At 44.8% G+C, this 27,909-nt stretch overlaps 1 protein-coding gene across 1 annotated transcript; it reads right to left on the bottom strand.

Moving 5' to 3' along the window:
- Positions 1–2,407: 2,407 nt before the first annotated feature.
- Positions 2,408–23,294, bottom strand: LOC122638567. The gene is made up of 2 exons (XM_043831421.1): positions 22,881–23,294; positions 2,408–2,685 (listed from the first exon to the last, which is right to left on the bottom strand). Exons 1-2 carry the CDS (start codon positions 23,100–23,102, stop codon positions 2,572–2,574), a joined length of 336 nt encoding a protein of 111 aa, XP_043687356.1. The 5' UTR covers positions 23,103–23,294; the 3' UTR covers positions 2,408–2,571.
- Positions 23,295–27,909: the final 4,615 nt, after the last annotated feature.

The raw sequence follows: 27,909 nt of genomic DNA, 5'->3' as shown, positions 1-27,909 counted from the left end.
ATAGTCGCCAGTTTTCTCAAGAGGGCAAACACAAAATAGTAGTTTGACAAATTCTTCTTTTTTATCAGTATCATCTTTCTTTTAAACTTTTGAGATATATTGTATATTTATGGAGCCTTGTTCTATCCATACTATAAAATATTTTCTGGTAATTTAAATTAAGTGATTCTGCTTTATATAGTTGAAGAAAACTGTGCCTCTGTTTGGGGTTTGTCTTGTGCCTCAATGGCAGAGAATGTTGCTAGTGGCTACTGGAGAGAATTAATGGACTCTAAATCTGAATGTGAAGTGAACCAGAGTTCCTATGTGTGTATATATATGCATCTCTTATTTTTCTATTTTTTACATCTTGATTAGCACTATGTATATACATGCAACCAAATTATCGTTGTACATTTTCACTTTCCATAATATATTGAATACATTTGCACTTTCCATAATGTATTGAATAGCTTGTATCTAGTCTCTTGATCTTATGGTTGGTGGCAAACCTAAGATGTCCACCTAAACAATATTCAGAATCAAGAGGGAAATTTTTTATGAGAAGTAAGGTATTAAATGCACTTTAAACCGACGCATTTATGGCACTGTTGACCCATTTGAGAAAGTTATAATGAGGTGAATTTTGGGTTAGAAACTGCTAGCAAGATGTGCCTTATAGGAGCGTTCCTTAACACATCAGGTATCCAACTTTAAAGCAAGATCCATCCACGTACAAATATCCTGATCATGCGTTATTTAAGACACTCTCGGCAGCATAACCTACCTGGGTTTGAGGGTTGAAAGAAATTAGAAATGCATTCATTCTTACAGATCTTTTCAACTAGTATCTAATTTTGATACATGTAACAAAAGGGGGAAATTCAAAAGATGGGCAGGTTTCAGGCGCCTTGACAGTTGTCTCCATTGGCCCGGAATGGCAGGTTGGTGGATTTTGATTCAAAGAGAGACTCATGTAGTCATGCAAGGGGAGCTTTTTATTGGAAATCCATTGACTCCCTACCCAGTGCTGTGGTGACGAATTCCATCTAGAACCATTCCTAAGGGTAAAATCACGGCCTTCACATGAACTGATGACAATCTAGTTTCACGCATCCTCGATGTAGCACATATTTAGCGTTACTATTGAAGGTAAATGAGAGATTGGTTTTTTCTTCTCTTCCCAGCAAGAATTTTGCAGCATCCGTCTGTAACTGTTCTTCCAGAATTTTCTCCGTAGCAGTTCTTTGCTTCATGTTCACAGCCAACAAAGGAGGAAGATTAAAACGCCATGGAGGATCTGATCAGCTAGCTTCCAGAAGATATTATTCACCATGTCATCGCTTTACTGGAAACAAAAGATGCAACTCGAATGAGCATCTTGTCCAAAAAATGGAAGAGCTTATGGCATTTTTCCCCATTTGGGATTTTGACGAGATCTCCCCCATATGGTATCTGCATGAAGGATCAGAATCAAAAAGAGAAAGATGCATCAACTTTCCTAATGAAAAGTTGATGAAACGCTTCGACACCGACTCCATCTCTCTAGTGTACAGAAAATCAGGTTGTGTCTCTGGCATATGATTGTGAATTCCGAAATCAAGGACTTGCTCATTCTTGCGTGAATAGGTGGATAAGCCTTGCTGTAGAGAGGAAGGTGAAGGTGCTTGATCTCCAATTCATGTATGATGGCATAATCCAACGTGCAAGCGAGGCCTACAATCTGCCTCAGACCGTCTTTGTCTCGGAATCAATTCACACATTGCGATTAGAAAGCTGCATGTGCAGGCCCTCTGATGAGATGGGACTCTAATCCTTGTCTTTGTTATGTTTTTGTTGATTACCTAGTCATCCAGCATCTCAAACTCTGTCATGGTTTGCTAAATCTGAAAGCCTTGGAGCACCTTGCACTTAAGACATTGATTGTGGAGTCCAGGGCGGAACTCTCCAATATTGCGATCGATGCTCCGAATCTTGAAACCTTGACCTTAGAACACAAAGGGGAGTTGTCGTTTGAAATCATTAAAATAGGTCTCATAAATCTCTCTTGTAGGAGTAATTGTCCTTATCATCAAAACTTCAGGTACCAAATTTGTTCCCTCGAAGGAATTGTCCTTATCATCAAAACTTGAGATTTCTTCCTCTGGATCTTCTATACATTCATCAGAATTTGATATAATTCTTCAGCCTCATTATCTTCTAAATTCTCTTGTGGCTGCATCTGAAGTTATTTATTTCTTTTCAAGGAGATTTCGATGAAAATTCACTCCTATGAAAAGTGGGCAAAAAACGAATTGCATAAGTATACAATGATATTGACAACGAAAATAGAACTAAAGTTTAAGGCCAAACAAAAACCATACAGGAACTCTTTACCTGTTCTAAATGAACTCAATCACATAGGGATAGACACATACTCAAAGCAACATTTAAAATAAATAACCTGAAACAATTTGACTTTGTCGCGTTCCATATAGGTTGGTTGGGGAATAAAAGAATTCAAGAAAGAGAACTTTAATACCTCCATGATCCCGGCGGTGAAGCCCATTGACATGGATAAACTCTTTAGGTGATAGATTGGAAGCAAGATATTCAATAATCCTTCATAAATCCCTGCTGCTGGAATGCTCTTTTCAGTTTCAGATGCTTGAAATCATATCTTGGAGGCTGCAAATTTTCCCTCGTTTCTTTTGGAATTATCATGTTCTGCATATATCATAAGCAAGAAGTCAAGAAACCAAAGGAGTTAGATGGTAAGCAACATGTGAATCATGGGGGTGGGGGTGGGGGCAGGGGTGGGGGGGGGGGGGGGAGGGGACATGTAGATTAGAAAATAAGTACCTGCCTAGATTTGGATACCAGTGTGAGATGTAATGATTTCAAAGGACAGCTCCCCTTGGTGTTTTAAGGTCAAGGTTTCAAGATTCGAAGCATCGATTGCAATATTTGAGAGTTCCGCCGTGGACTCCACAATCAAGGTCTTAAAAAGAAGGTGCTCGAAGATGTTCAGATTTAGCAAATCATGACAGAGATCGAGACTCATAAACTCAATAAGAGGGCAACTAGAGAGGTGATGTTGGATGACCAAGTAACCAAAAAAAACCATAGAGAAGACAAGGATGAGAGTTCCATCTCACTAGGGGGCCTCAACTTACAGCTTTCTAATCGTTATGTCTGAATTGATTCTGAGGCAAAGACTGTCTGAGGCAGATTGTAATAGACCTCACTTGAATGTTGGCTTATATTATCATATATGAATTGGAGATGAAGCTCCTTTACCTTCCTCTCTATAAGAAAGCTTATCTACCTATCCACGCAAGAAATGAATAAGTACTTGATTTCAGAATTCACACTCATAGGGCATGGACATAGCCTGATTTTTTTAAACTACAGAGATGGAATCGGTGTCGAAGCAATTCTAATCTTTCTCTTCCTGATTGAGATCCTTCATGCAGATCACATATGGGGGAGGTCTCATCGAAATCCAGATGGGAAAAAGAATGCCATTAGCTTCTCCATTGTCTGGACAAGATGCTCATTCGAGTTGCATCTATTGTTTCCAGTAAAGCGGATGTGGTGAATGATGTCTTCCAGAAGCTCGTCGCGTTTAGACTTCCTCCTCTATTGGCTATGAACATGAAGCCAAGAACTTCTATGGAGGAAATTCTGCAAGAACTGTTACAGCAGGATGCTGCAAAAAGCTTGCTGGTTCAATCCCCCATGGTGGGGTTAAATAGAAATTGGACTGGACGATTCCAATTTGAATTGACCGAAACTGATAGGAATGGTATGAATCGGCTGGACCGATCTGTGCCTATTCCAAATCGACCAATCCGATTCCAAAACGGATTCAGATCCTCTCCAGCGTGTATTGGATGGTTGGGCGTTCTCATTGGGGTGCATGTCACCTGCCCAGCTGTTCAGTGCGTATTGTAGAGGATCTGATTCCTTAGTAAACGGATTCAGATCCTCTCCAACACGCATCGGACGACTGGACGCTATCCTTGGGATGTGTGTCGCCCGACTAGCTGCCCGTACTGGAGAGGGTCCAGTTCCTTAGGAAACAGTGACTAAAAGAAAAAGGAATCATTAATTAAAATGATACGCAATTCTTTAGAAATTGTTTCCTTTAAGTTTGCATGACAGCCCACCATCATAGTTGATAAAGCATAAAATCACCTCACCAGTCAGAAGCTGCCATGTGGCCGAGCCGAGGTCACCCCAAGAATCGAACCGAGCACTTGGCCGAGCCCGCGACACATCACCCAAGTCAGCCTTAAATCTCCGGCCGAGCATACACAGGGCGGCGTAAGCCGAGGTGATTGCCGAGGTCGACCTCCCATGCCGACCTCCGAGGCCGAGCCCTTCACCAAAATCCTCATAACGGCCCGCCGAGAATCGCAGAGCCATGTCAGCATGTCCTGAGAATCACGGGATAAGGATCGAGCCACAATCCCAATGCGATACGGAATCACGCCAAGTATGGACTTTTACCTTAACAAGAGTCCGACCCCGAAAATGACTCTCCATGCCGCTCTGCACAATAGAACCTTCCAAAAGAAGGACTCCTACCATACTAGGACTCTCCCAACCGCCCCACCTCATCCTTACTCTATAAATACTCAGGTATGGAGCTCTATTGCTCATCTCACTTTTTACTAGCTGTTATGCTGTTGCACAGGAGACCTGACTTGAGCGTCGGAGATTCCTAGGCTGGAGCCACACCGGCTCTCTTGCGCTCACTCGTCTTTTTTGTAGGCTCATCCGTGGGATAACCGGACGACGGAGGTTTTCACATGCAACAGATTTGGCGCCGTCTGTGGGAACGATGTCAGCAAGCCATCGTCTTTTCTACCAACTTTAAGAGCAGGAACAATGGTGCAAGCAAGATCAGGATAGCACGGCTTCGCCTCCCGCGGGGATGAGGCGCAACCTGATAGGCAAACGAGACGTTCGCCGCACCCTGAGGCATCACGGCAAGGCGCGATCAGAAGACCCCCTCGGGCAGGGGGTGTGCAGCCCAGCACGGGCGCCGCGGCCAATCCAACTCCCCCGCCCGAGGGTGGGAATGGTGGAAGTATGCTAGACACAGCAGCGGCTGACCGAACACAGGTCGAGCCAAACTTGAACGGGCTGAGCCTACCACTGCCGCCACCCTTACCAGAGGATTTGGATCCGGAAGCCCCGACGAATAATCGACAAGTTATCGATTTGCAGCTGCAGATGCTCCACACCGAGATGCTACGTACTTTCATGACCCAGATGGCCCGGGGTGGGCTGATGGGTCAACCACTGTTCGTGCCCCCTCCAGCCCCGGTGGTCCGCGTAGAGGGAAACTTGCCGCAGAATGGTGGCCGACATCGGGCCGAGCCTAGCCGAGCCGCATTGTCACATCCGCCTCGTCAGAAAACTCCTCCGCATCCCAACAGGAGTGCTCGACGGGGTGAGCAGGAGCAGCGTCGGAGCCCGAAGATCGGGCAAGAGATCGAACCAGCGGCTTCGGTAGCGAGATCGGTATTTTCGGGCCGGCTCGGAGAGGATGGCCAGCCAAGGGCACACCGAGAACAGCAGGAGGTAGCCCCCTGGCCCTGAAGCCAACCGCCTCTCCGAGAAGAACAGCCGAGGAGCCCCCGTGGGTCCAATTTCCAGGTGGAAAGAAGAATAAGGAGGGGTGATGCTCACCGAGCCGACCAGAATGGCCGACCTCAACCGGACGACCAAGTGAATCGATCCCGAGCTGAAGGACAAAATGGCCGACCTTGGCCTAATGAACGGGACGATTTGCACCGGGTGGACGAGCCGAACGACCGAGCACATGAAACTGAGCTGGAAAAGCGGCTACGAGACTTGGCCGAGCAAGTTGAGGGATTGAAGAAACAGGCGACCCCGGACTCCTATTTACTGGTCGAACGACACCCTTATCCTCCCGAGATCATGATCGCGCCACTACCGGCCGGGTTCAAGCCTCCTCCCTTTGACCGGTATGACGAGACGACCGACCCGACGGATTATATCAACTACTTCAATGCAATGATGACCATGTACGGGGGAACCGAGATTCTCTTGTCGGGCTTTCCCTACATCCCTCAAGGGCGCGGCGACCTCATGGTTCTCCTGGTTGCCACCGAACTCCATAACAGGCTTCGCTCAGCTCTGTCGAGCCTTCGTATCGCTTCCAGAGTAGTATGAAACATAAGAAGACGACGGTCAACCTCCTCTGCGTGAAGCAACGATCTGATGAGTCGATCCGAGCGTTCGTCTCACGTTTCAACAAAGAATCCTTGGACATCATGGATTTGGATGAGGCCACGGCCCATACTACGATGAGCAATGGGCTTGCTGACATGGACCTCATTAAGGACTTGGCTCAAAAGCCGACCAGAAACCTGGCCGAGCTCTTGGAGAGGTGCAATGAGTTTGCAAATATGGCCGAGGTGCTCCAAGCCCGGAAGGGAAACGAAGGCCGAGCCGAGAAGAAAAGGCCGACGACCAATGACCGCAAGGAGGAAAAGCGGCGTAGGACGGATCACCGAGCCGAGAGATCAGACCGAGCTCGGAGTCTCGATTACACCCCACTGAAAATCTCGCGCAAGGAGATTTTGATGCAAATACAGGACGACAGGTACATCCGCTAACCCCGACTGATGCAAGCCGGTGTTGGGGTAAATTCCACACATCACTCATTATGGTTTTGATGATAACAAATAAGTTTGTTGTACTAACTCTTGCCTAAAAGATGCATAGATAAGAGCAGAGCATCAAGTGAGGGGGAGCACTCATTTCAAGAGATTGATGCTCAAAGCAAATTGAACTTGTCCAATCTTTCGAGACATCAAAGAATCATGAAGAATGGAGAACAAGTTTTGAAGACAAAGATCAAGACAAGTTAGAGGAACTCACTTTGAAGATACTCATGTAAAGAAGTGAAGTTCAAGACTTTAAGAATTGTGAAGACTTAGAATTGTACTAAGTTGTAAATTCATTTGTTAAAGTCACAATTGATGTAATGCACACACGCACACATACATTCATTTAGAATGACCTTAGGAGGTTAAATGGACCCCTAAACATGTGACTATAGAGTTTTGGAACCCTCCAAACCAAACCCTTTTGAAATCTCCCATATAAGTCTAATAAAGGACTTAAATGAGAATGCAGAAATTTGAGAATCCTGCATGCCGGATCAAAATCCAGCATACCGGATCATAATCCAGCATGCCGGATCACTTTATAACTGTTGTAATTTGACCGTTGCACCTTGTTTCAATATGGAAATTAGGTAATCTGGCATACCGGATTGGAATCCAGCATACCGGATTATTGCTGTCTAAATCTATCCGATCTTAAGACAGTTTCCATATTGATTAGAGCTACCTAGCCTATAAATACCCTTTTGTTTAAGGCTCTAAGGACTACTAAGAATCATCATTAAGAGACTTCATCACAAGCTCTAATTGCAATAGCCTAAGTGAGCATTCAAGCATCTAATCATCACAAGCTCACACACTCAAGCTCCTCAACCTCATCTAGCTTCAAGCTCCAAGGGTGAAAGGTAGCATACACCCCCTACTAAGGTTGAGGTAACCCTTTTCCTAGTAGTTTTTACTTTATGTTTTAATTGGGTCCTCTTGCTCGGAATCAAGAGTAGTGAGTCCTCTTGCTCGGAATTAAGATTGGTTGAGTCCTCTTGCTCGAAATCAAGAGTAGTGTTGAGTCCTCTTGCTCATTTCTCAAGAGTAGTTGTACGAGTCCTCTTGCTCTTACTCAAGATTCTTATAGTGAAATTCTCTCTAAGTTGAGAGGAGTGGACGTAGGCACGTGTTGGCCGAACCACTATAAATCTTTTGTGTCTCTCTTTAATTATTTGTCAATTGGTTATCTTTACTTGTTTATTTTCCGCATAATTTTTTTTTTCCAACCTTCACCTATTCACCCCCCTCTAGGTGAATTTTCAGCCAGGTCATCTCGGAATCCCAACAAGTATTGTCAATTCCACAAGGACACCGGTCACGACACCGAGGATTGTTATCAGCTGAAAAGAGAAATTGAAGAGTTGATAAAGGCGGGGCACCTGAAGCGATATGTCAAGGGAGGCAGAGAAGAACGTGGGGGTCGGCGACCTGAAGATCGCGATCAAAGGAGAGCCGAGCCGAGGTCCGAAAATAGGCGGGCCGAGCGTGACCAAGATAAAGCCCGAGCTGAGAAGAAAATGATTGATCCGGGCCGAGCAGTGACAAAGGAGCTCCCACATACACTATCCTCGGAGGGCCCGGACAAGAGTCCATTCTGAAGGCCAAAGCAAATGCGCGGAGTCGTTGAGATGCCAGGCAAAAGGCCGAAGTCTGAGGCGACGATCTCCTTCACCGAGGCCGACCTGGAAGGTATAAGTCTACCTCACGATGATGCTTTGGTAGTGCAGGTGGAAATTACAAAGAGACCCGTTCATTGCGTATTGGTCGACACGGGTGCATCCGTGGACCTTATGTCGCTAGACGCGTACCGACAATTTGGCTTCGGCGATGAAGCGCTCAAGCCGAAGGGCACCTCACTTCATGGGTTCTCGGGAGCTGTCGCCACCATCAAGGGCTCAATCGACCTACTGGTCACGTTCGGACAAGCTCCATGTTAAGCAACGATCCAAGTCAAATTCATGGTAGTGCAGTCGGTGGTGGCCTTCAACGCCATACTCGGCCGCCCATCATTGACTGCTCTCCAAGCCATCATCTCGCTGACACACTTGAAGATGAAGTTCCCTACAGAGAACGGCATTGGAGAAATCCGGGGTAATCAAAAGAAAGCTTGGGACTGTTACGCCACATTCGTTAAGCAAAATAAAGGCAAAGTCCGAGGAATGGCGATGTGCATAGAACACCTCCCAGAAGACCAGCGGGATGAGCTCACAGAAAGGCGCGGAAGGCCTGTAGAAGATCTCACCCCGTTCTCCCTCAGTGATGAAGATCCGACGAAGATGGTACAACTCGGGTCATTGTTGAGCGAGGAACAAAGGAATCGGTTCGGAACTTCTTGAAGGCAAATGCCAAAGTATTCGCCTGGTCGGCCGCCGACATGCCCGGTATAGCTCGGTATATAGCCGAGCACAGACTATACATAGATCCGAGTCGAAAGCCGGTTCAACAGAAGAGAAGGAACTATGCCCTTGATCGCCAAGCCACCATCAAAGAAGAAGTAGAGAAGCTACGTCGATCAGGTTTCATCCGAGAAGAAAAATTCCCGACTTGGTTGGCGAACGTCGTTATGGTTCCCAAGCCAAACGGAAAATGGAGGATGTGCGTCGACTACACCGACCTTAACAAGGCTTGCCCAAAGGACGAGTACCCGCTACCTCAGATTGATCTCTTGATTGACGCCACGGTGGGACACGAAATGTTGAGCTTCATGGACGCATACTTCGGCTACAACCAAATCATGATGCATGAGGGGGATTAGTCGTACACGGCATTCCGAACTGACCAAGAAAATTTTTACTACAAGGTCATGCCATTCGGATTGAAGAACGCTGGAGCGACATGCCAACGGCTCGTGAACTATATATTCCGCGAGCAGATTGGAAGAAACATGGAAGTCTACGTGGACGACATGTTAGTAAAGAGCTTGAAGGCCGAGCACCACTTGGCCGACCTGGAAGAGGCCTTTGGCGTAGTGAGGAAGAACCAAATGAAACTGAACCCCGCCAAGTGTGCATTTGGCGTGACCTCGGGAAAGTTCCTCTGCTTCATGGTCTCCGTCAGAGGCATCGAAGCCAATCCGGCAAAAATCAAGGCCATCCAAAAGATGAGCCCTCTAAGGACAATCCGAGAAGTACAAAGGCTAAACGGGCGAGTGGCGGCGTTGTCACGATTCATGTCGAGGTCGGGCGACGAGTGCCTACCGTTCTTCAAGGCCCTCAAGAACATCCGGAACCCGAAGGACTTCGTGCAGTGGCGACGAGCGCCAACAAGCTTTTGAGGAGTCAAGAAATACTTGGAGAACCCGCCTCTGCTCCCGACCGGCCAAAAGAAGAGCTTCAAGTTTACTTAGCTGCTACCCCGGTGGTGGTCAGCGCGGTGTTGGTTAGGGAAGAAGGCCGAGCTCAGAAGCTTATATACTACATCAGCCATGTTCTTGTCGACGCCTAAACGAGATACTCTAGGTTCGAGAAGGTAGCATTCGCTCTTGTCACGGCCGCGAGAAAACTAAGGCCATACTTTCAAGCTCATCCGATCGCGGTGCTGACCGACCAGCCTCTCAAGAAGATATTGCACAAGCCCGACCTCGAGGTTGAGGAAGAGAAGACTGCAGACTTCGATAAAAGGACAAGCCCTTGCCGACTTCGTCGCCGAGTGCACAATGCCCGACCTCGAGGTCGAGGAAGAGAAGACAACAGAAGAAGCCAATACAGAAGCTGAGGCAGACCCGACCTGGACCATGAACGTTGACGGCTCGAGCACCCCCGGAGGAAGCGGAGCTGGGCTGATCCTGGTGAGCCCCGAAGGCTTTCGTGTCCAATATGCCCTAAGGTTCAAGTTCCCAGCCTCAAACAATGAGGCCGAGTATGAGGCCCTCCTGGCCAGACTCCGAGTCAGCAAAGCCATAGGCGTCAAGCAATTGAGGGTACGAGGAGATTCGCAACTTTGGGTCAACCAGGTTAAAAGAGACTATGAGGCGAAAGACGAGAGAATGATAGCCTACTTGAGCCGAGCACGGGAGTTGATTTTCGAGCTCGAGCACTTTGAGATGACCCGAGTATCGAGGAAAGAGAACGTAGTGGCCGATACCCTGTCTGGGTTGGCCGAGGTCGACCTCCCAAATCTGAGCCGATTAGTGTACATCGAGATTCTGGAGAAGCCATCCTTGCAAGAGGAAAGCGTCGAACACATTGAGGAGGACGGGCCGACCTGGATGGATCCCATTGTAAACTATTTGGAGAATGACCAGCTCCCGGAGAATCGGGAAGAAGCGAGGAAAGTCAAAATCCGAGCTGCCAAGTACACCATGATCGACGGGGTGCTCTATAAGAAAGCCATCTTAGCGCCCCTTCTCCGATGCCTCGGGCCGAAGGGTGCTGAGTATGCCCTGCCCGAGGTGCATGAAGGAATATACGGGAGCCATATGGGTGGCCGAGCCCTAGCGTATAAGATACTGCGACAAGGTTTCTACTGGTCAAAAATGCAAGTAGAGGCCATGAAGTATGTGAAGATGTGCGAGAAGTGTCAGCTCTTCGCACCAGTGCCAAGCCGACCTGCAACCAAGCTGACCTCTATGCTGAGTCTAATTCCTTTCGCCATATGGGGGATGGATATACTTGGAGACTTCACCTCGGCTTTCGGAAATCGAAAATACATGGTCATCGCCATCGACTACTTCACTAAGTGGGTTGAGGCTGAGCCCTTGGCTACCATCACCCAGAAGAGCATGGAGAAATTCTTTCGAGATAAGGTCATCTACTGGTTCAGACTAGCAAAAGTGCTCATCACAGATAATGGAGCGCAATTCAACAACCCGGCCTTCCAAGAGTTCTGTAAGCACTTCAATATTGACTTTCGACCAGTCTCAGTAGCTCATCCACAAGCAAATGGACAAGTAGAAGTGTCCAACCGAACACTACTCGCCGGCATCAAGAGAAGGTTGGATGAGGCCAAAGAAAGATGGGTGGAAGAGCTCCCAAGTGTCCTATGGGCATATAGGACGACTATAAGAACACCAACCGGGGAGAGCCCTTTTCGGCAAGCATACGGGACCGAGGCCCTTACCCCGGTCTAGGTCATGACATCGTCATACCGAGTGTTCAATTTCGAAGAGAAGACCTATGAAAATGGGCTGAGAGCCAACCTTGACTTCCTCGACGAAGTTCGAGAAAATGCCCTACTCTGGAACACAACATGCCAATAGAGGACGGCAAAGTACTACGACTCAAGGGCGAAGGAGCGACACTTCCGTCAGGGGGACCTCGTCCTTAGAAAACTCAGCACGTCCCAGCCAAGACAGCAAGGAAAGTTAGCACCAAATTGGGAAGGCCCGTACATAGTCTCCAAGCAGATTCGCCCAGGGACGTATCGCTGCAGACTGGGGCAAGAAGGTACCGAGACCTGAACTTGAAAAATTCAAGAAATTTTTTCAAGAATTTCCTTAAGTATTCTCGCCTTCACGGTTTATGACGAGTATATTTGATTTGCTTCGCCCCGACGCTTGATTCAATAAAACAAAGTCTTTCTCCACCACTTGGCGTATTTTCAAGCTCCAAAATCAAGTCGTAAGACCGGTCCTCATAGACCTGGCCGACCTCCAAGACTGACCCTCATAGGTCGGTAACCAAGTCGTAAGACCGGTCCTCATCGACCTGACCGACGTCAAAGACCGACCCTCATAGCTTAGCAACTAAGTAGTAAGCCCGGTCCTCATAGACCTGGCCGACCTCCAAGATCGACCCTCATAGGTCGGCAACCAAGTCGTAAGACCGATCCTCATAGACCTGGCTGACGTCAAAGACCGGCCCTCATAGGTCGGCAACCAAGTCGTAAGATCGGTCCTCATAGACTTGGCCGACCTCCAAGACCAACCCTTATAGGTCGGCAACCAAGTCATAAGACCGGTCCTCATAGACCTGGCTGACCTCAAAGACTGACCCTCATAGGCCGGCAACAAAACCATAAGACCGGTCCACATAGACTTGGCCTAGCTGAACGAATACCAAAGTTCAAGCAATATTTTTAAGGCATTGGGCTCAGCTCGGCAGCGTAGCCACTCAAAGGGTATCCGACCCGAGCTCGGCTACAAGGCCGGGTCGGCAGTTTAATCTCAACATTCAAAACAAATTCACAAAGAAAGGAAAGCAAACTACTGCCGAGCTCAAACACTTGGGCAAATTTGGAAAACAACATTCTATTCATTAAAGGCCGACACCTCGGCAAGGTTACAAAAAGTAGGCAGCTAGGCCCTGTACATTAAAAAAAAACAAAAAAAAAAAAAGAAGAAAAAAAGAGAAATTTGTTCAAAACCCCGTGCAGGGACATATACATCAAAGAGAAAAAAGGGGGCCTAGAGCTCAGCGATATGGAGGGGGTCCTTGGCGGCAGGGTCCTCGGCGGCAACCTCGTCAGCGACATCCTCGGCGGAAGGGGCGACCTCGTCCCAGGGAGCGGTCTCAGCCAGGCCGGCCTGGTCAACCCCCACCCTAGCCTCGTCTCCCAACTCCTCGACCACAGTGGTCGCGTCGTCATCAAATTGAGAAAGGTTGAGGGTGGGGTAGGCGGCCTTTATCTCCTTCAGGAGGTCGGCTCGGCCCGCGTCATAGCCCTCTCTGTACGGCGGCTTCCTTATCTCATGACACACCTCGGCATATTTCGCTGACATGAGGTAGTCGCTAACGGCTTTTGCTCCAGCTCGAGCCAGATCGTCCTTGGCCTTCTTCTTGGCTTGGCTGAGCTGAGCCCTCAAGGTCTCGACCTCCTCCTTCTGCTTCGTCGTCGCCCCTCCAGGCCCTCGACTTTCTCCACCGCCTCGACAAGCTTCGCGGCAGTCTCGGGGAGCTCCACGACGGCCTCGCGAGCCACGTTATTGGCTTGCTCTACCTGGACCTTAAGAGAATCATTCGCAGTTAGAAGCCGCTCAAAGCGGAGCATGGTCTCCACCGCCTTGGCGAAGCCTTGCCAGAAAACATCTGACCAAATGTCAGATCGGACTCCATAGGTCGGATCCATTCATAAGAACCGAGCAGAAAGCTTACCATGTTGAAGTCTTGGAACAAGGAGGAGAGGAGCTCGGGATCGAACAACTTCTCGAGCATTTCCTTGTCCTTGGGGAGCCGACTTGTGTCAAGCCACTCCTTGGCATGAGCGGCCGACGTCAGGGCCGAGTCCCCGGAGAAGAGCTGCCAGCTCGGCCGAACTGGAACATTACTTGCCGAGGACCTCCCCAAGACGTATCGGGAGATGTCAGTCTGTGAGGCCACAGGCGGAGGACCACCACCCTTTAGGTTGATCGAGAGCTTTTGGCGTTTGATGTCCCTCGGCAGGCTCAGCTCACCCTTTCGACCCTTCCCTCTTGGGGAGGGGCTCAGCGGGGCTCTATCCTTCTCGGCCTCAGGGCCGACCATCGTGTCAGCTGGCTCGGCAGCATTGCCTTGCCCTTCGGCGCCTTAGAAGACTCGCCCCGAGATTTTTTCTCGGCGTTCTTCCTCCTTCTGTCCGCAATGGTCCCGGCCCTGAGCCAAGCTGAATCTATTGGGGGAATGTGGCCGACCACTGCAAGAAAGACAGAACGTTAGAAGCATACCAAAAAGAAAAAAGACCAAGTAAATGGGTCAGCTCGGGGGACAGAAACCGGCTCAGCTCAGATACCCTACCCGGAGTCAGGGTTCCACCTTTGGAGAAACCCTTCTTCCTGAAGCTGGAGGACATCGAAAGGCAGGTGCTGACGAATCAGATCGAGCGATGTCAGCTTGTTCTCATTCAGAGGCAGAGTCCTATTGACATAGTTCAGATGGATGTCCTTCTACTCGTTTCGGAAAGGGCAGTTTGGGATGGAAGCGAAGAAAAATCGAGGCTTTCAGTGTTTGTTAAAGCTCGGCGTCCCAACCAGAAACTTGTGGCCGCTCAGGGTCGCACTCTTCCCAGTTCAGCAGGTGAAATAGTACCACCCCTTCTCCGACGATCTCTTCAGAAAGTAGAGCCGAGAGAAGAGGGCTATGCTAGTAGCTCGGCCCATTTCATAGAAGATGACGTGGAAACCGTACAAGACCAGCCATGAGTTCGACACCAGCTGACCTGGGGAGAGGTGGAAGTGGTCCAAGATCTGATCCACCAGGCCGAGCATGGGAAGCCTAAAGGCGTATTTGAACGGGATCTCGTACGAGGCCACCTCGCCGGGCCCGATGAAGCAGGCCATCTCCCCAGGACAAGGAGCTTGAAGTTTGATGTCCTCGGAGATGGCATAGGTCGCCCTGAGGCGATGGAGGTCGGCGTCAGTAATTGTACTCGGGACGGTGCCAACACTCCCCTCTTCAGGCTCAGGAGCGTCAGCAGACGAGCTGACTGAACCGACCCCACCTCAGGAAGAACCTCCCTCGTCTGACTCCTCGTCATCTGTCGAAGACGATCCCGAGCCCTCAGCTCGGTCTTCAGGAATCGGCTGGGCCTCAAGGCCGGACTCCATGGGTAGGGGAAGCTCGGCGACGTCGGCTTGACACCGCTCCGCTACGGCGGGCTCGTCCGAGGTCAAGCCCAACAGGTCTATAGTGGGAGAACGAGCTGGGAGCTTTGTGCTCGGACTCGCGCCCTCTACCGCCCTGGCGAACACCTCGCCCACATGACTACTACCAACTGACATACTGGGCGGAGAAGACTTACTGGTTGAAGAAGAGCTGAAGACGAGCTGAGCACGAACTAGAAAGCGCCGAGCACTGGAAAGCTGAGAAATCCGAGCTAGCCGAGCGGTCAATAACTTGAAGCAGTAAAGAATGAACAGGGAGGAGTCGCCTATTTATAACTCTTGGGCTGAACTGATCCAACGGCCGAGGAGAGTTCAGCGAGAATCAACGGTCCAGATCAAAGGACGATTCGAATTCCAGAGCCTGCCATAATGACTCCTGCTGACGTGGCACTAACGCCCCAACTGTCAGACCGTACAATATCAAATCACCGACAAAGGGAGCTCGGTTCGGCCACAAGGAGGTTTCAGACGAACGGACCAAGAAACTTCACTCATCAGTGCCGAGCTGACCCCTGATGAGTGGGGGGGCCTGTGATAAAGCATAAAATCACCTTACCAGTCAGAAGCTGCCACTTTGCCGAGCCGAGGTCACCCCAAGAACCGAACCGAGCTGAATAGAAAACCAGGCCAACCCGATCTCCGTCAAGTCGCATGGCTAGGCCGAGCACTCGGCCGAGCCTGTGACACATCACCCAAGTCAGCCTTAAAACTCCGGCCGAGCATACACAGGGCAGCGTAAGCCGAGGTGACTGCCGAGGTCGACCTCCCATGCCGACCTCACTGGCCGACCTCCGAGGCCGAGCCCTCCACTAAAGTCCTCATAACGGCCCGTCGAGAATCGCTGAGCCATGTCAGCACGTTCCGAGAATCACGGGATAAGGATCGAGCCACAATCCCAACACGATACGAAATCACGCCAAGTATGGACTCTTACCTTAACAAGAGTCCGACCCCGAAAATGACTCTCCATGCCGCTCTGCACAATAGAACCTTCCAAAAGAAGGACTCCTACCATACTAGGACTCTCCCAACCGCCTCACCTCATCCTTGCTCTATAAATACTCAGGTATGGAGTTCTATTGCTCATCTCGCTTTTTACTAGTTGTTACGCTGTTGCACTGGAGACCTGACTTGAGCGTCGGAGATTCCTAGGCCGGAGCCACACCGGCTCTCTTGCGCTCACTCGTCTTTTTGCAGGCTCATCCGTGGGCAAACCGGACGACAGAGGTTTTCACACGCAACAATAGTCATTCTTTGAAAAGATACTTACAACAATTAAAGGTATAATTAAAGGAAGGAATGGAAACATTCTTTTAAAAACTTACCTTAAAACACAAAAAACAGCAATTATTACCTTTGAAAAAAAAGGTTTCTAAAAGGAAAGCAAAAACTCTTAATAACCTGCCCCTTCGGTTAAACAATAACCGCTCCTTGTTTTACGTGGAGTTACAATTTACAACTCATTATAACCGTAACTGTCAAGAACCGTTTAGAATGTGTAATTACAACTCATCGTCATGCATCTAGACTCAAACTTTGCATTCTATCAACAGTTGCCTAGTGCAGTTGGTGAGCCATGGTGCGCTTCATGCCCATGCTCACTAGGAGGTCTCGAGTTCGAGTTTCCTGACTGGTACTTTACCCCCTCCCTACCCCCCCCTAAAATGTAAATTAGGTATACTAATAAGTAAACTAAACATCGGTTGTACATCTGGTATTTTGTGAAAAAATTGACACAAGGTACTCAAAAGTTAAAATGCGCGCAAATCGGAAGACCAATCATGTTTATTAGTCGATCGATCAACACATCTTATGAAGCTATCAAACTTTATAAGTTAATCGGCCGACCGCTTGATGGTATTGATCGACCATATAATAGAGTCCATTAAAGATCAGTAGTACATTTGGAGTCCAGGTGCTATGACCCTATGTGACCAATCTATATTAGCAGTCGACTGATAACATTCAAAATCCATGACTTCTTCTTAGATCTACTAGATAAGAACAGAAGTTACAAAAAAGTAGGTTTCAAATTTGTTTTACATCCACTACTTTCCATTTTGAAAAGATCTACTCAATCCCCAAAGTTGGTTAATACTCATGCCATGCTAGAATAAAATAAAAGTAAACTTTCAAAATTGCCCCAAAAATTTGTTTTAACTTTTAAACCACGATAGGGAGAATAGGAGGAAAGGGGCACGCAACTTTCTCTACCTGTTTTTTTTGTATGAGATCTCATTCACCGTAGGGCCGGAGAGGGCAGGAATAAGTATTGGGAGGGTATTTTGGAACATACCAAAACCCAAGGATGGTGGGTGAACCATCCTCTTTTTTTATTATTTATTTTAAATAAGTTTATATTATTTTTTATTCCAATAATTAAAATGTACTTCCCTTTGGATTCAATGCTATAGCTTTGTTTTTATTTTTTTTTAGGAGATAATAACCTCTTTGATTTCAACTCCTACACTTAAGCTGCACTTACATTGGATTTCACAATTTTTAAAACAGTTAAATGAGGTTGGGGCAATTTTGGAAGTTTCTTTTATTTTATTCTAACGTGGCATGACCACATGAGTACTAACCAACTTTGGGGATTAAGTAAATCTTTTTAAAATAGAAAGTACTGGATGTAAAACAAATTTGAAACCTAATTATCTTGTAATTTCCGTTCTTATCCAGTGGATCTAAGTAATTGAGTATCTTAGAGGGAAGTGATAGGCACATTATCAAACAGGGAAATTATAGATTAATTACATTCATAGAGATGCATTTTCAGTTAGGCATATCTTAACTTAATTTTTGAACTTGGTTCTGTCCTCCTATTAGGACCTTGTTATGGTTGTATTCTTTGTATTGTGGAGGTCACCCAAATGTTGCTATAGCATCTGGGTGTGCCCCTTCTTTAAGGTACTTTTCAAGGTATTGAACTAGTAAGATTTGCTTGGCTTCTGGAGGGTACTTATTAAGCAAGAGAATTTGGAGCTGAGGCAATGGTAACTGTTTAATTTCAAGCTCTATTTATTTTTGAGGGAGGGAGGGCAGAGATGGAGCTGCAGAAATTTATTTTAGTTCACCATTGTGTTGTGCCATTGCCTAGAGACTAAACAATTGACCTTGCTAGTCTTTCTTGGATTGTGAATTAATTTTCTTTTAATAAAAGTATCACTTCTGGAAAGAGAAAGTGAACATATGCTCATGTTCTTGAATTCTAAGTGTTTCACGAGTGGCCGAATGTCTTTGTTACAAGTCCTTTTCCTCTCATTTCAAGATGCCAATACAGTCGTTGGCAGTTTTCTCAAGAGGAGAAGCACAAAATAGTACTTTGACAATTCTTTTTTGTTATCATTATCATCTTCATTTTAAACTTGGGAGATATATTGTCTATTTATGAAGCCTTTTTCTGTCTATTACTGTAACATAAATTTCTGGTAACTTAAATTAAGTGGTTCTGCTTTATACAGTTGAAGAAAACTGTGTCTCTGTTGGGGTTTGTCTGGTGCCTCAATGGCAGAGAATGGAGCTAGTGGCTACTGAAGAGAATTGGACACTCAATTTGGGTTAGAAAAATGCTAGCAAGATGCGCCTTATATTAGTTTCTTGAAAGAAATTAATAATGCATTCATTGTTACAGCTCTTTTTGACAAGTATCTGATTTTGATACATGTAACATAAGGGGGAAATTCAAAAGATGGGGAGGTTTTGGGCGCCTTGACAGTTGCCTCCATTGGCCAGGACTGGCAGGTTGGTGGATTTTGATTCAAAGAGAGAATCATGTAGTCATGCAAGGGTCTCTTTTTATTGGAAATCCATCGACTCCCTACCCAATTCTGTGGTGAAGAATCCCATCTAGAGCCAATCCTGAAGGTAAAATCATGGCATTAACATGAACTGGTGACAATCTAGTTTCACCCATCCTCACTGTAGCACATATGGAGCCATTGGAGCGTTTCTATTGAAAGTAAATGAGAGACTGTTTTTCTTATCTTCCCAGCAAGCTTTTTTTCTGCATCCGGGTGTAACAGTTCTTCCAGAATTTCCTTCATAGCAGTTCTTGGCTTCATGTTCACAGCCAACAAAGGATGAAGATTAAACGCAATGTAGGATTGCTTCAGCGAGCTTCCAAAGACATCATTCACCACATCATTGCTTTACTGGAAACAAAAGATGCAACTTGAATGAGTATCTTGTCCAAAAAATAGACGACATTATGGCATTCTTTCTCAATGAGACCTCCCCCATATGTGATCTGCATGAAGAATCTGAATCGAGAAGAGAAATATTCATCACCTTTGTTGATGAAACGCTTCAACACCGACTCCATCTCTCTAGTGGACAGAAAATCAGGTTGTGTTTATGGCCTATGATTGTGAATTCTGAAATCATTTCTTGCGTGGATAGGTGGATAAGCCTTGCTATAGAGAGGAAGGTGAAGGTGCTTGATCTCCAATTCATGTATGACGGCATAATCCAACGTGCAAGTGAGGCCTAGTACAATCTTCCTTAGACCATCTTTGCCTCATAATCGATTCATACATTGCGATTAGAAAGCTGCAAGTTAAGGCCCTCTGGTGAGATGGGACTTTCATTCTTGTCTTTGGTATTTTTGTTGATTATCTGGTCATCCAGCATCTCTTCTCTAGTTGCCCTCTTATTGAGTTTATGAGTCTCAAACTCTGCCATGGTTTGCTAAATCTGAGAATCTCGGAGCACCTTGCACTTAAGACCTTGATCGTGGAGTCCAGGGCGGAACTATCCAAGATTGCGATCGATGCTCCGAATCTTGAAACCTTGACCTTACAACACGAAGGGGAGTTGTCCTTTGAAATCATTACTACAGGTCTCATAAATCTATCTCTTGTAGGAGTCTTAGTTTTAGAGGACACCCTCCATGGACTAATTTCCAATCTGTCCCTCCTTGAGAACTTGAACCTGGTTTCCTGCACCGGTTTCCAAAGACTTAAGGTTTATAACCGAAATCTGAAGACCTTAATGTTGTATAGTTGCAGTAGCTTAGTCGAGGCCGACTTTGATACTCAAAAGTTCTCCTTACTTGAGATCATAAATGTGGTTGCCTGTGTAAATTTGAAGAAGCTCAAGTTCTGCGGCCATAAGTTAAGGAGCTTGGCCTTATGTGGTTGCCACAGTTTGATAGATATGTTTGATGCTTCCAAGTGGTCCATGCTTAAGACATTGATCCTTATTCAATGCGGAAACTTCAAAGAACTTAAGGTTTGTAATGGAGAGGAAGGTGAAGGGATTTGATCTCCAATTCATGTATGACGGTACAAACCAACATGCAAGTGAGGCCTATTACAATCTACCTCAGACCGCCTTTTCCTCAAAGTCGATTCACCCAAGCTACAAGTTAAGGCCATTTGGGGAGATGGGACTCTCATCCTTGAAGACACCTGTGTCTTTAGTATGTTTTAGTTGATGACCTGGTCATCCAGCATCTCCTGTTCAATTGCCCTCTTATTGAGTTTATGTCTTTATGAGCCTCAAACTCTGCCTTGTTTGGATTTTTAATAGTACCATTGTTATGATCTTCGAGAAGGTTTTCTGCAACAGCTTCAGGTACCAAATTTGATCCCTCAAAGGAATTGTCCTTATCAGCAGAACTTGAGATTTCTTCCTCCTCTGCCTCTTCTATACATTCATTTGAATTTGATATAATTCTTCAGCCTCCTGATCTTCTAAATTCTCTGGTGGCTGCATCTGAAGTAATTTATTCCTCTTCAAGGAGATTTCAATGGAAATTTACTCCTCTGAAAAGTTGGCAAAATGAATTAAATGAGTATGCAGTGATATTGACAACGAAAACAGAACTAGAGTTTACAACTTACACAGATTATGGCCAACAAAAAACCATACGGGTAACTTATTACCTGTTCTAAATGAACTCAATCACATAGGGATCAACAGACACACCCATGCAAATGTAAAATTTTGCAAAATTAATACAACTTACTAATGACAAACTTCTTCACCCCAAAATAAAATCCTAATGATGAAAACTAATGATGAAAACTCTGTGGCTAATTAAGCGGAAAAAAATACATCTAACACCACTCTCATCATCATTGGACAAACAAAACTCTCTCTCTCTCTCCAGTAATTTTATTATTTGTATAAAAATGGTTGACCATGCTGCGTCTGGAGTGCTATGTGTTGGTGCTCTTGGCAGTGTTGTCATTGTTGGCAACAAGGATGGCAGTGGTGTGGTTGTGAAGATAGTATTCAGTTGGTCAGTTGTTCCCCCCCCCCCCCCCACACCAAAATAAAAAATAAAAAAAGAGACCAGGACACCAGAAAAAACTTTATTCAATATGATGGGTGGAGGGGGGGGGGAGAAAAAAAGAGTACGAAACCAGAAAACTTTATTCAATCTGATGGGGGGAGGGGGCAGAGAGAGAGAATTGCTTTGAACAACCAATGTTGTGCAAGTTCCAGATCAGACATCAAATAACAAGAGCACAGGAACAACAAAATGATCTAGAAATAGTGGTATCTTTTTATTGGCAAGACATATTATGCAAGGAAGTCTAAAAATGTATTCATATTCCCACACCAATTGGGCTTCCCTAAATATATTTTCAGCATAATATGATAAGATCTATAGTATACATTTAAAATTTTATAAAATAAAAAAGTTAACTTTGCAGGGAAGAATTATGCAAGAGAAGATTAAGTGTATACCACGAAATCCACTAGAAAATTTTCTGTGATGAATAATTTCCTTAAGGGGTCTAGACACTGTAATTGCCTCCCAGGACCTCCCCATTTCCAAGAAAAACATGTAAACTCATTTCCAGTCAGTTCCTGCAAAGTTCTCAATCTTCACTTCTTTCAAGCGCTGATGCCAACTGATAGGATACCCTCCTTCATCCTCTATGGATTTGTACTGGAACTGTAGAATATAGAAAATGATGAAGACAGGAAACATACTATAATAAGTTTCCACACTATGTTCTAAATAGGCTGAAGTAATAACCACCACAGACATTAATTACACAAAAAAACTAATTACCATAGACTTGTAACTTCAGTTCATAGTCTAGGGGCAACTAAGATTGTCTGGGTTGGAGAATCAATGGATTTTAGTAGGCCAGGCCTGAGGGTCCTGGCCTCCTGGCTGATCTTGCAACAATTTGTCTGTGACATGTTCTGTATTTTTATCCGCTGCCGTGCACTGCAGCGCTGCTGTTCCATCGTGCGGCGCAGCAGCGGACATGTGTACACAGCGGGTCCCACTGTGCACACATGGCCGCTGCTGTGCGCATTAGCTGCTGCGCCGCACAATGCGCACAGCAGCACCTCCAGTATTGGAGCGGATAAAGGTCTAGAAAATAATCAAGGAAAGAGAACTTTAATACCTCCATGATACCGGTGGTAAAGCCCATTGATATAGAAAAACTCTTTAGGTGATAGGTCAGAAGCAAGCTATTCAGTAATTCTTCATAAATCCGTGCTGCTGGTATGCTCTTTTTTAGTTTCAGATGCTTGAGATCATATCTTGGAGGCTGCAAATTTTCCCTCATTTCTTTTGGAATTATCATGTTCTGCATATAGCATGAGCAAGAAGTAAAGAAACCAAAGGAGTTAGATAATAAGCAACATGTGAATCATGGGGCTGTGGGGGGGTGGGGGGTGGGGGGTGCGGGGGGGGAACCGGTAGATGAGAAAATAAGTACCTGGCTAGAGTTGGAAACCAGTGTGAGAAGCTTAACATGACCAAGCCATCTCAGAAGACAAATCAATTCATGTAACCAAATGGTACCAATGGTTTTTGGGTATAACCAAATCTCAGCATCAAGTAAACACAAAGTGTTCATTAGACTGAACTGCAACCCATGCCCAATGTACTTGAAAGAGACGAGTTTTAGAGCATCATCCCACCAGATTGCCGCAATCATATAACAAGAAGCTCTTCAGTTTTCCATTATAAACCTTAAGTTTTTTAAGTTTCGGTATTGAATAAGGATCAATGTCTTAAGCATGGACCACTTGGAAGCATCAAGCGTATCATCTATCAAACTATGGCAACCACATAAGGCCAAGCTCCTTAACTTATGGCCGCAGAACTTGAGCTTCTTCAAATTTACACAGACAACGAAATTTATGATCTCAGGTAAGGAGAACTTTTGAGTATCAAAGTTGGCCTCGACTAAGCTACTGCAACTATACAAACATCAAAGTCTTCAGATTTCGGTTATAAACCTTAAAGTCTCTGGAAACCAGTTTCAAGTTAGCAAGGAGGGACAGATTGGAAATCAGCCGATGGAGGGTGTCCACCGAAACTAGGACTCCTACAAGAGATAGATTTATGAGACCTATAGTAATGATTTCAAAGGACAACTCCCCTTCGTGTTGACGTGTTGTAAGGTCAAGGTTTCAAGATTTAGAGGATCAATCGCAATCTTGTAGAGTTCCACCCTGGACTCTACAATCAAGGTCTTAAGTGCAAGGTGCTCCAAGATTTTCAGATTTAGCAAACCATTGCAGAGTTTGAGACTCATAAACTCAATAAGAGAGCAACTAGAGAAGAGATGTTGGATGACCAGGTAATCAACAAAAATACCGAAGACAAGGATGAGAGTCCCATCTCACCAGAGGGCCTTAACCTGCAGCTTTCTAATGGATGTGTGAATTGATTTTGAGGCAAAGATAGTCTGTGGCAGATTGTATTAGGCCTAGCTTGCACATTGGCTTATACTGTTATACATGAATTGGAGATCAAGCTCTTTCAACTTCCTCTCTATAACAAAGCTTATCCACGCAAGAAATGAATAAGTCCTTGATTTCAGAATTCACACTTAGGCCATAGACACAGCCTGATTTTTGTAAACTACAGAGATGGAGTCGGTGTTGAAGCGATCTAATATTTCTCTTTTCGATTGAGATCCTTCATGCAGATCACATATGAGGGAGGTTTCATCGAAACTCCAGATGGGAAAAAGAATGCCATAAACTCCTCCATTGTCTTGACAAGATGCTCATTCGAGTTGCATCTATTGTTTCCAGTAAAGTGATGATGTGGTGAATGATGTTTTCCAGAAGCTCTCTGGTTCAATCCTCCATGGCGTTTAATCTTCTCCTTTGTTGGCTGTGAATATGAAGCCAAGAACTGCTATGGAGGAAATTCTGGAAGAACTGTTACAGCCGGATGATACAAAAAGCTTGTTGGGGAGACAAGAAAAACCAGTCTCTCGTTTGTCTTCAATTGCAAGCTTTCCTTTGTTGGCTGTGAACATGAAGCCAAGAACTGCTATGGAGAAAATTCTGGAAGACCTGTTACAGCCGGAAGATACAAAAAGCTTGTTGGGAAGACAAGAAAAACCAGTCTCTCTTTTATCTTCAATTGCAAGCTTCCAGAAGCTTGCTGGCTCAATCTTTCATGGCGTTTATCTTCTAGCTAGTTGTGATCCTGAATAAAGGGGTTAAATAGTAATTGGACTGGCTGATTCCAATTTGAATTGACCAAAACTGATAGAAATTGGCGGGAATCGGTAAGAATCACCGGACCGGTCTGTGCTGATTCCAATTCGATCAATGTGATTCCAATTTTCAAAACCATGTAAAATACTTTTCATGCTTATTAAATTTCAAAGTTGAATTTGGAATTGATTGATTGGTTTTTTTTTTTTATGAGCAAAAGAAAATATAATAGCTAAATAAAACCAACTACATCCTCACGTACAAGGGATGGGCACTTCTCAACCCTCCTTACATTCTCACTTATAAGCAATCAAAACATCTAACTTAGATTTTATAATAGGGGTGTTGTTCTCTGTGCCGCAGTGCAGCCTGCGCCCAGACACATGAAGGTGGGTGCAATGACCATCCTGCCCCCCTGCACAAGCTGCCCATGTGCCTGGGCACAGGCTGTGCTGCTGCACAGAAAACATTCTCCCTAATACATATTTGATGAAAAGTTTTCATTAGTTCCGAAGTTTCCAATAGTAATGAAAAGCTTTGCACAACCAACCTCTTATTTTCCATCCATACTTCTATTTGAAACCAGCCTTGTTCCTTGGCAGCTTGAAAGCTCTGATACAATCCTTGGTTTGACCTAGAATAATTCAGCTCGGTTCTAGATGGTTCGTTCCGGTTTAGTTTAAATTCAAACTTCAAGTCAGTAGCTTTATATGTTTTACGTTTTAGTAAAAAAAAAATATATTTAATGTTGATAGCTGTTCACTATCACAAAAGGATACTACACTGTTTAGGAAAGGACCCACTGACCCAGATCTCCTCCAGCGTATCCAACGGCTGGGGGCACCCGTACACGCACCCCAGGGGCCTCCAGCCATTGGATGAATGCTGGAGGAGCTGGCGTGTTGGAGAAGGTCTCTTTTCTTTGGGAGATTGATTCAGATCCTCTCTAACATGTATCGGACGCTGTCCATGGGGTGCATGCCATTTGCCCAGCTGTCCGATACACGTTGGAGAGAATCTGATTCCTTAGGAAACAGATTCAGATCTGTTTCGGACGGCTGGATGAAAAATTCTAAAAGAGTAAAAACAAACCCAAAACATTCCAAAAGGTTTCTAATCTGTTTTAGCCTCGATTCCATGTCTTGTTTTCTTTACCCGGTTAAAATTTGCTGAAGTCTAGATTCTTTGTTTAAACTTTTGGAATGGTAACTTTGGGGATTCAAAGAAAGCTCATTTTTCCCATTAACGGAAAAAAAAAAAACTCATTTAATTGGATGGGATAGAAACTGCACTCCTATTTCTGATGGAGGCCTGGGACTCCGAAAATCTTCTTCCCATAATAGAGTCTTAGTTTTTAAACTATGATGGGGATAACTCAATAAATGCAATATTTTTTCGATCAAACTTTTGAAAGCAAGATATTTCTATAATACCTCTATCTTTTATCCAAAAGTTATTGCCAATAGAGGCTTATGGACTTGGAATAGCATTGCCAATATCCTCACCACCCTCAGGGACATTGTTTGTAATAACATTGGTAATGGAATGAAATTTTATTTTGGTTTGATCCTTGGATTCTCTTTGTTCCTGGGTTTTCGTTACCTTCTGGGTTACATCTCATAAACCATAAACTTATGGTTTGTGATGTGGTTTCACATCAACAATGAAACAAACATTTGCTTAATTTCTTACTCCTCTCGACTTTTGTTGATGAAATTGTCTTTATCTAGGTATCAGGTAATGAAGATCGATGGTGGTGCACTTTATCTCAGGATGGTCATTTCTCAACCAGATTAGCTGTTAAATTTCTTTCTCAATCTATTGGCTCTACTAAAGATGCCAATCTCTCAAAGTGGTGGCGTTTCCTCTGGAAAATGAAATTACATCCAAAATTTAAACTATTTTTTGGCGTGTTTTACATGTAGGACTTTCAATTAAAGCCACTCTATCAAAATGGATACCGATTGAGCCACATTATGTTCTTTGTGATTCTTGTGTAGAATCAATCTAGCATCTCTTCCTCTCTTACGAATGGTCTAAACATATTTGGGTTGCAGGTCCTCTGGGACTAAGAACGGAATACATCTCACATTCTTCAATGGCAAATCTCTATGTTTCTATCTTTTCCAACAGAACTCTTAACAAACAATCTCCCTCATGGTTTTTTTTTTTTTTTTCTGTGTTTATTATAACTTCTTGTTTTATTTGGCATGTTCAGAACAAAGTCCTTAAAGGGTTAGCTAAGCCTGACCTATATTTGGTTCTTAATTTTATTTCTCGATGCATTTGGGATCTTAATATCCACCTCTTATGATATATTTTCTCATAAGCTATCTAATGACTCGTTTTGCACTCTTATTGGGCCCATCCCCTTTTTTACTCATCCTATCTTAATTTCGCAGGAGTTGCTAACCTAACCCTAAAAACCTCAGCTTGGGCTAATTGCATTTTGGTAGAAGAAGAATTTGTTTTGGTAGCTGTAGGATTTTTGAAAACAGGAGACCGCTTGGAGCTTGAACTAGTTGATATTTTGGAAGGAATTTTCAAGCCAAAAAACAAATCTAATATTATGGGAAGTCTGGAGCAGTAATCAAAAGATTTCCCAATTGCTTTCGATTCCTTCTAACGAATCCTGATCTTGGAATCTTCTCCCATTGATGCTACAACTTTTTGATGAATTTATAAACTTATCTTTCTATGTATGTACACTTCAGTAACAAATCTTGTGCACATTATTCGCCATCCAGCATACACTACTATGGTTGGGAAGAAATATTTTTTGTATCATTGTTCGAATGTAAACATTACTAATATATATAATTAATTTTCTTCTGTCTCATAAAAAAAATAGAGAAACCAAAACAGTTACCTTCTAAAACCTAAATTCTTAGGCTGTGTTTGGTATGTGATGTACATAAAAATAGCCCATCAATGATATCTCGAAGCGTAACATAAGATCATCATACAAGTCAACCACACCTGGTTATGACAAGAGCCTCATCACAGGGCATTGAAGGAACATCACCACAAGATGGGAATCGAATACAGTTGTTTCCCCAATCAACATCAACATCACCAATGGTAGGAAAAAGCATCGAGATTCGTAACTTCCTTATGAATAAGGAAGAACCAGTCGACACATGATCCAGAAAGAAAGTTGAGGAAGGTCATTAGATCATGGTCACAGTTCAACCTGAGCCTCGGCAGTAACTAACCCCCATCACAAGGCATGTTCCTCGAAGCATGGAGATAACGACCCCCAATATGACACACATACAAGGACCA

This window comes from Telopea speciosissima, chromosome 9 (assembly GCF_018873765.1).
Source record: "Telopea speciosissima isolate NSW1024214 ecotype Mountain lineage chromosome 9, Tspe_v1, whole genome shotgun sequence".
Lineage (NCBI taxonomy): Eukaryota > Viridiplantae > Streptophyta > Magnoliopsida > Proteales > Proteaceae > Telopea > Telopea speciosissima.
This window is presented reverse-complemented; position numbering and strand designations above follow the sequence as displayed.

What these genes read in the sequence shown, in the direction of transcription:
- LOC122638567 (XM_043831421.1), bottom strand. Translation starts at nt 23,102, where the DNA reads ATGATTGCGGCAATCTGGTGGGATGATGCTCTAAAACTCGTCTCTTTC. An exon ending in TGGTTTCCAACTCTAGCCAG is followed by an intron (nt 2,686 to 22,880) that starts GTACTTATTTTC and finishes TGATATATGCAG; the next exon opens with AACATGATAATTCCAAAAGA.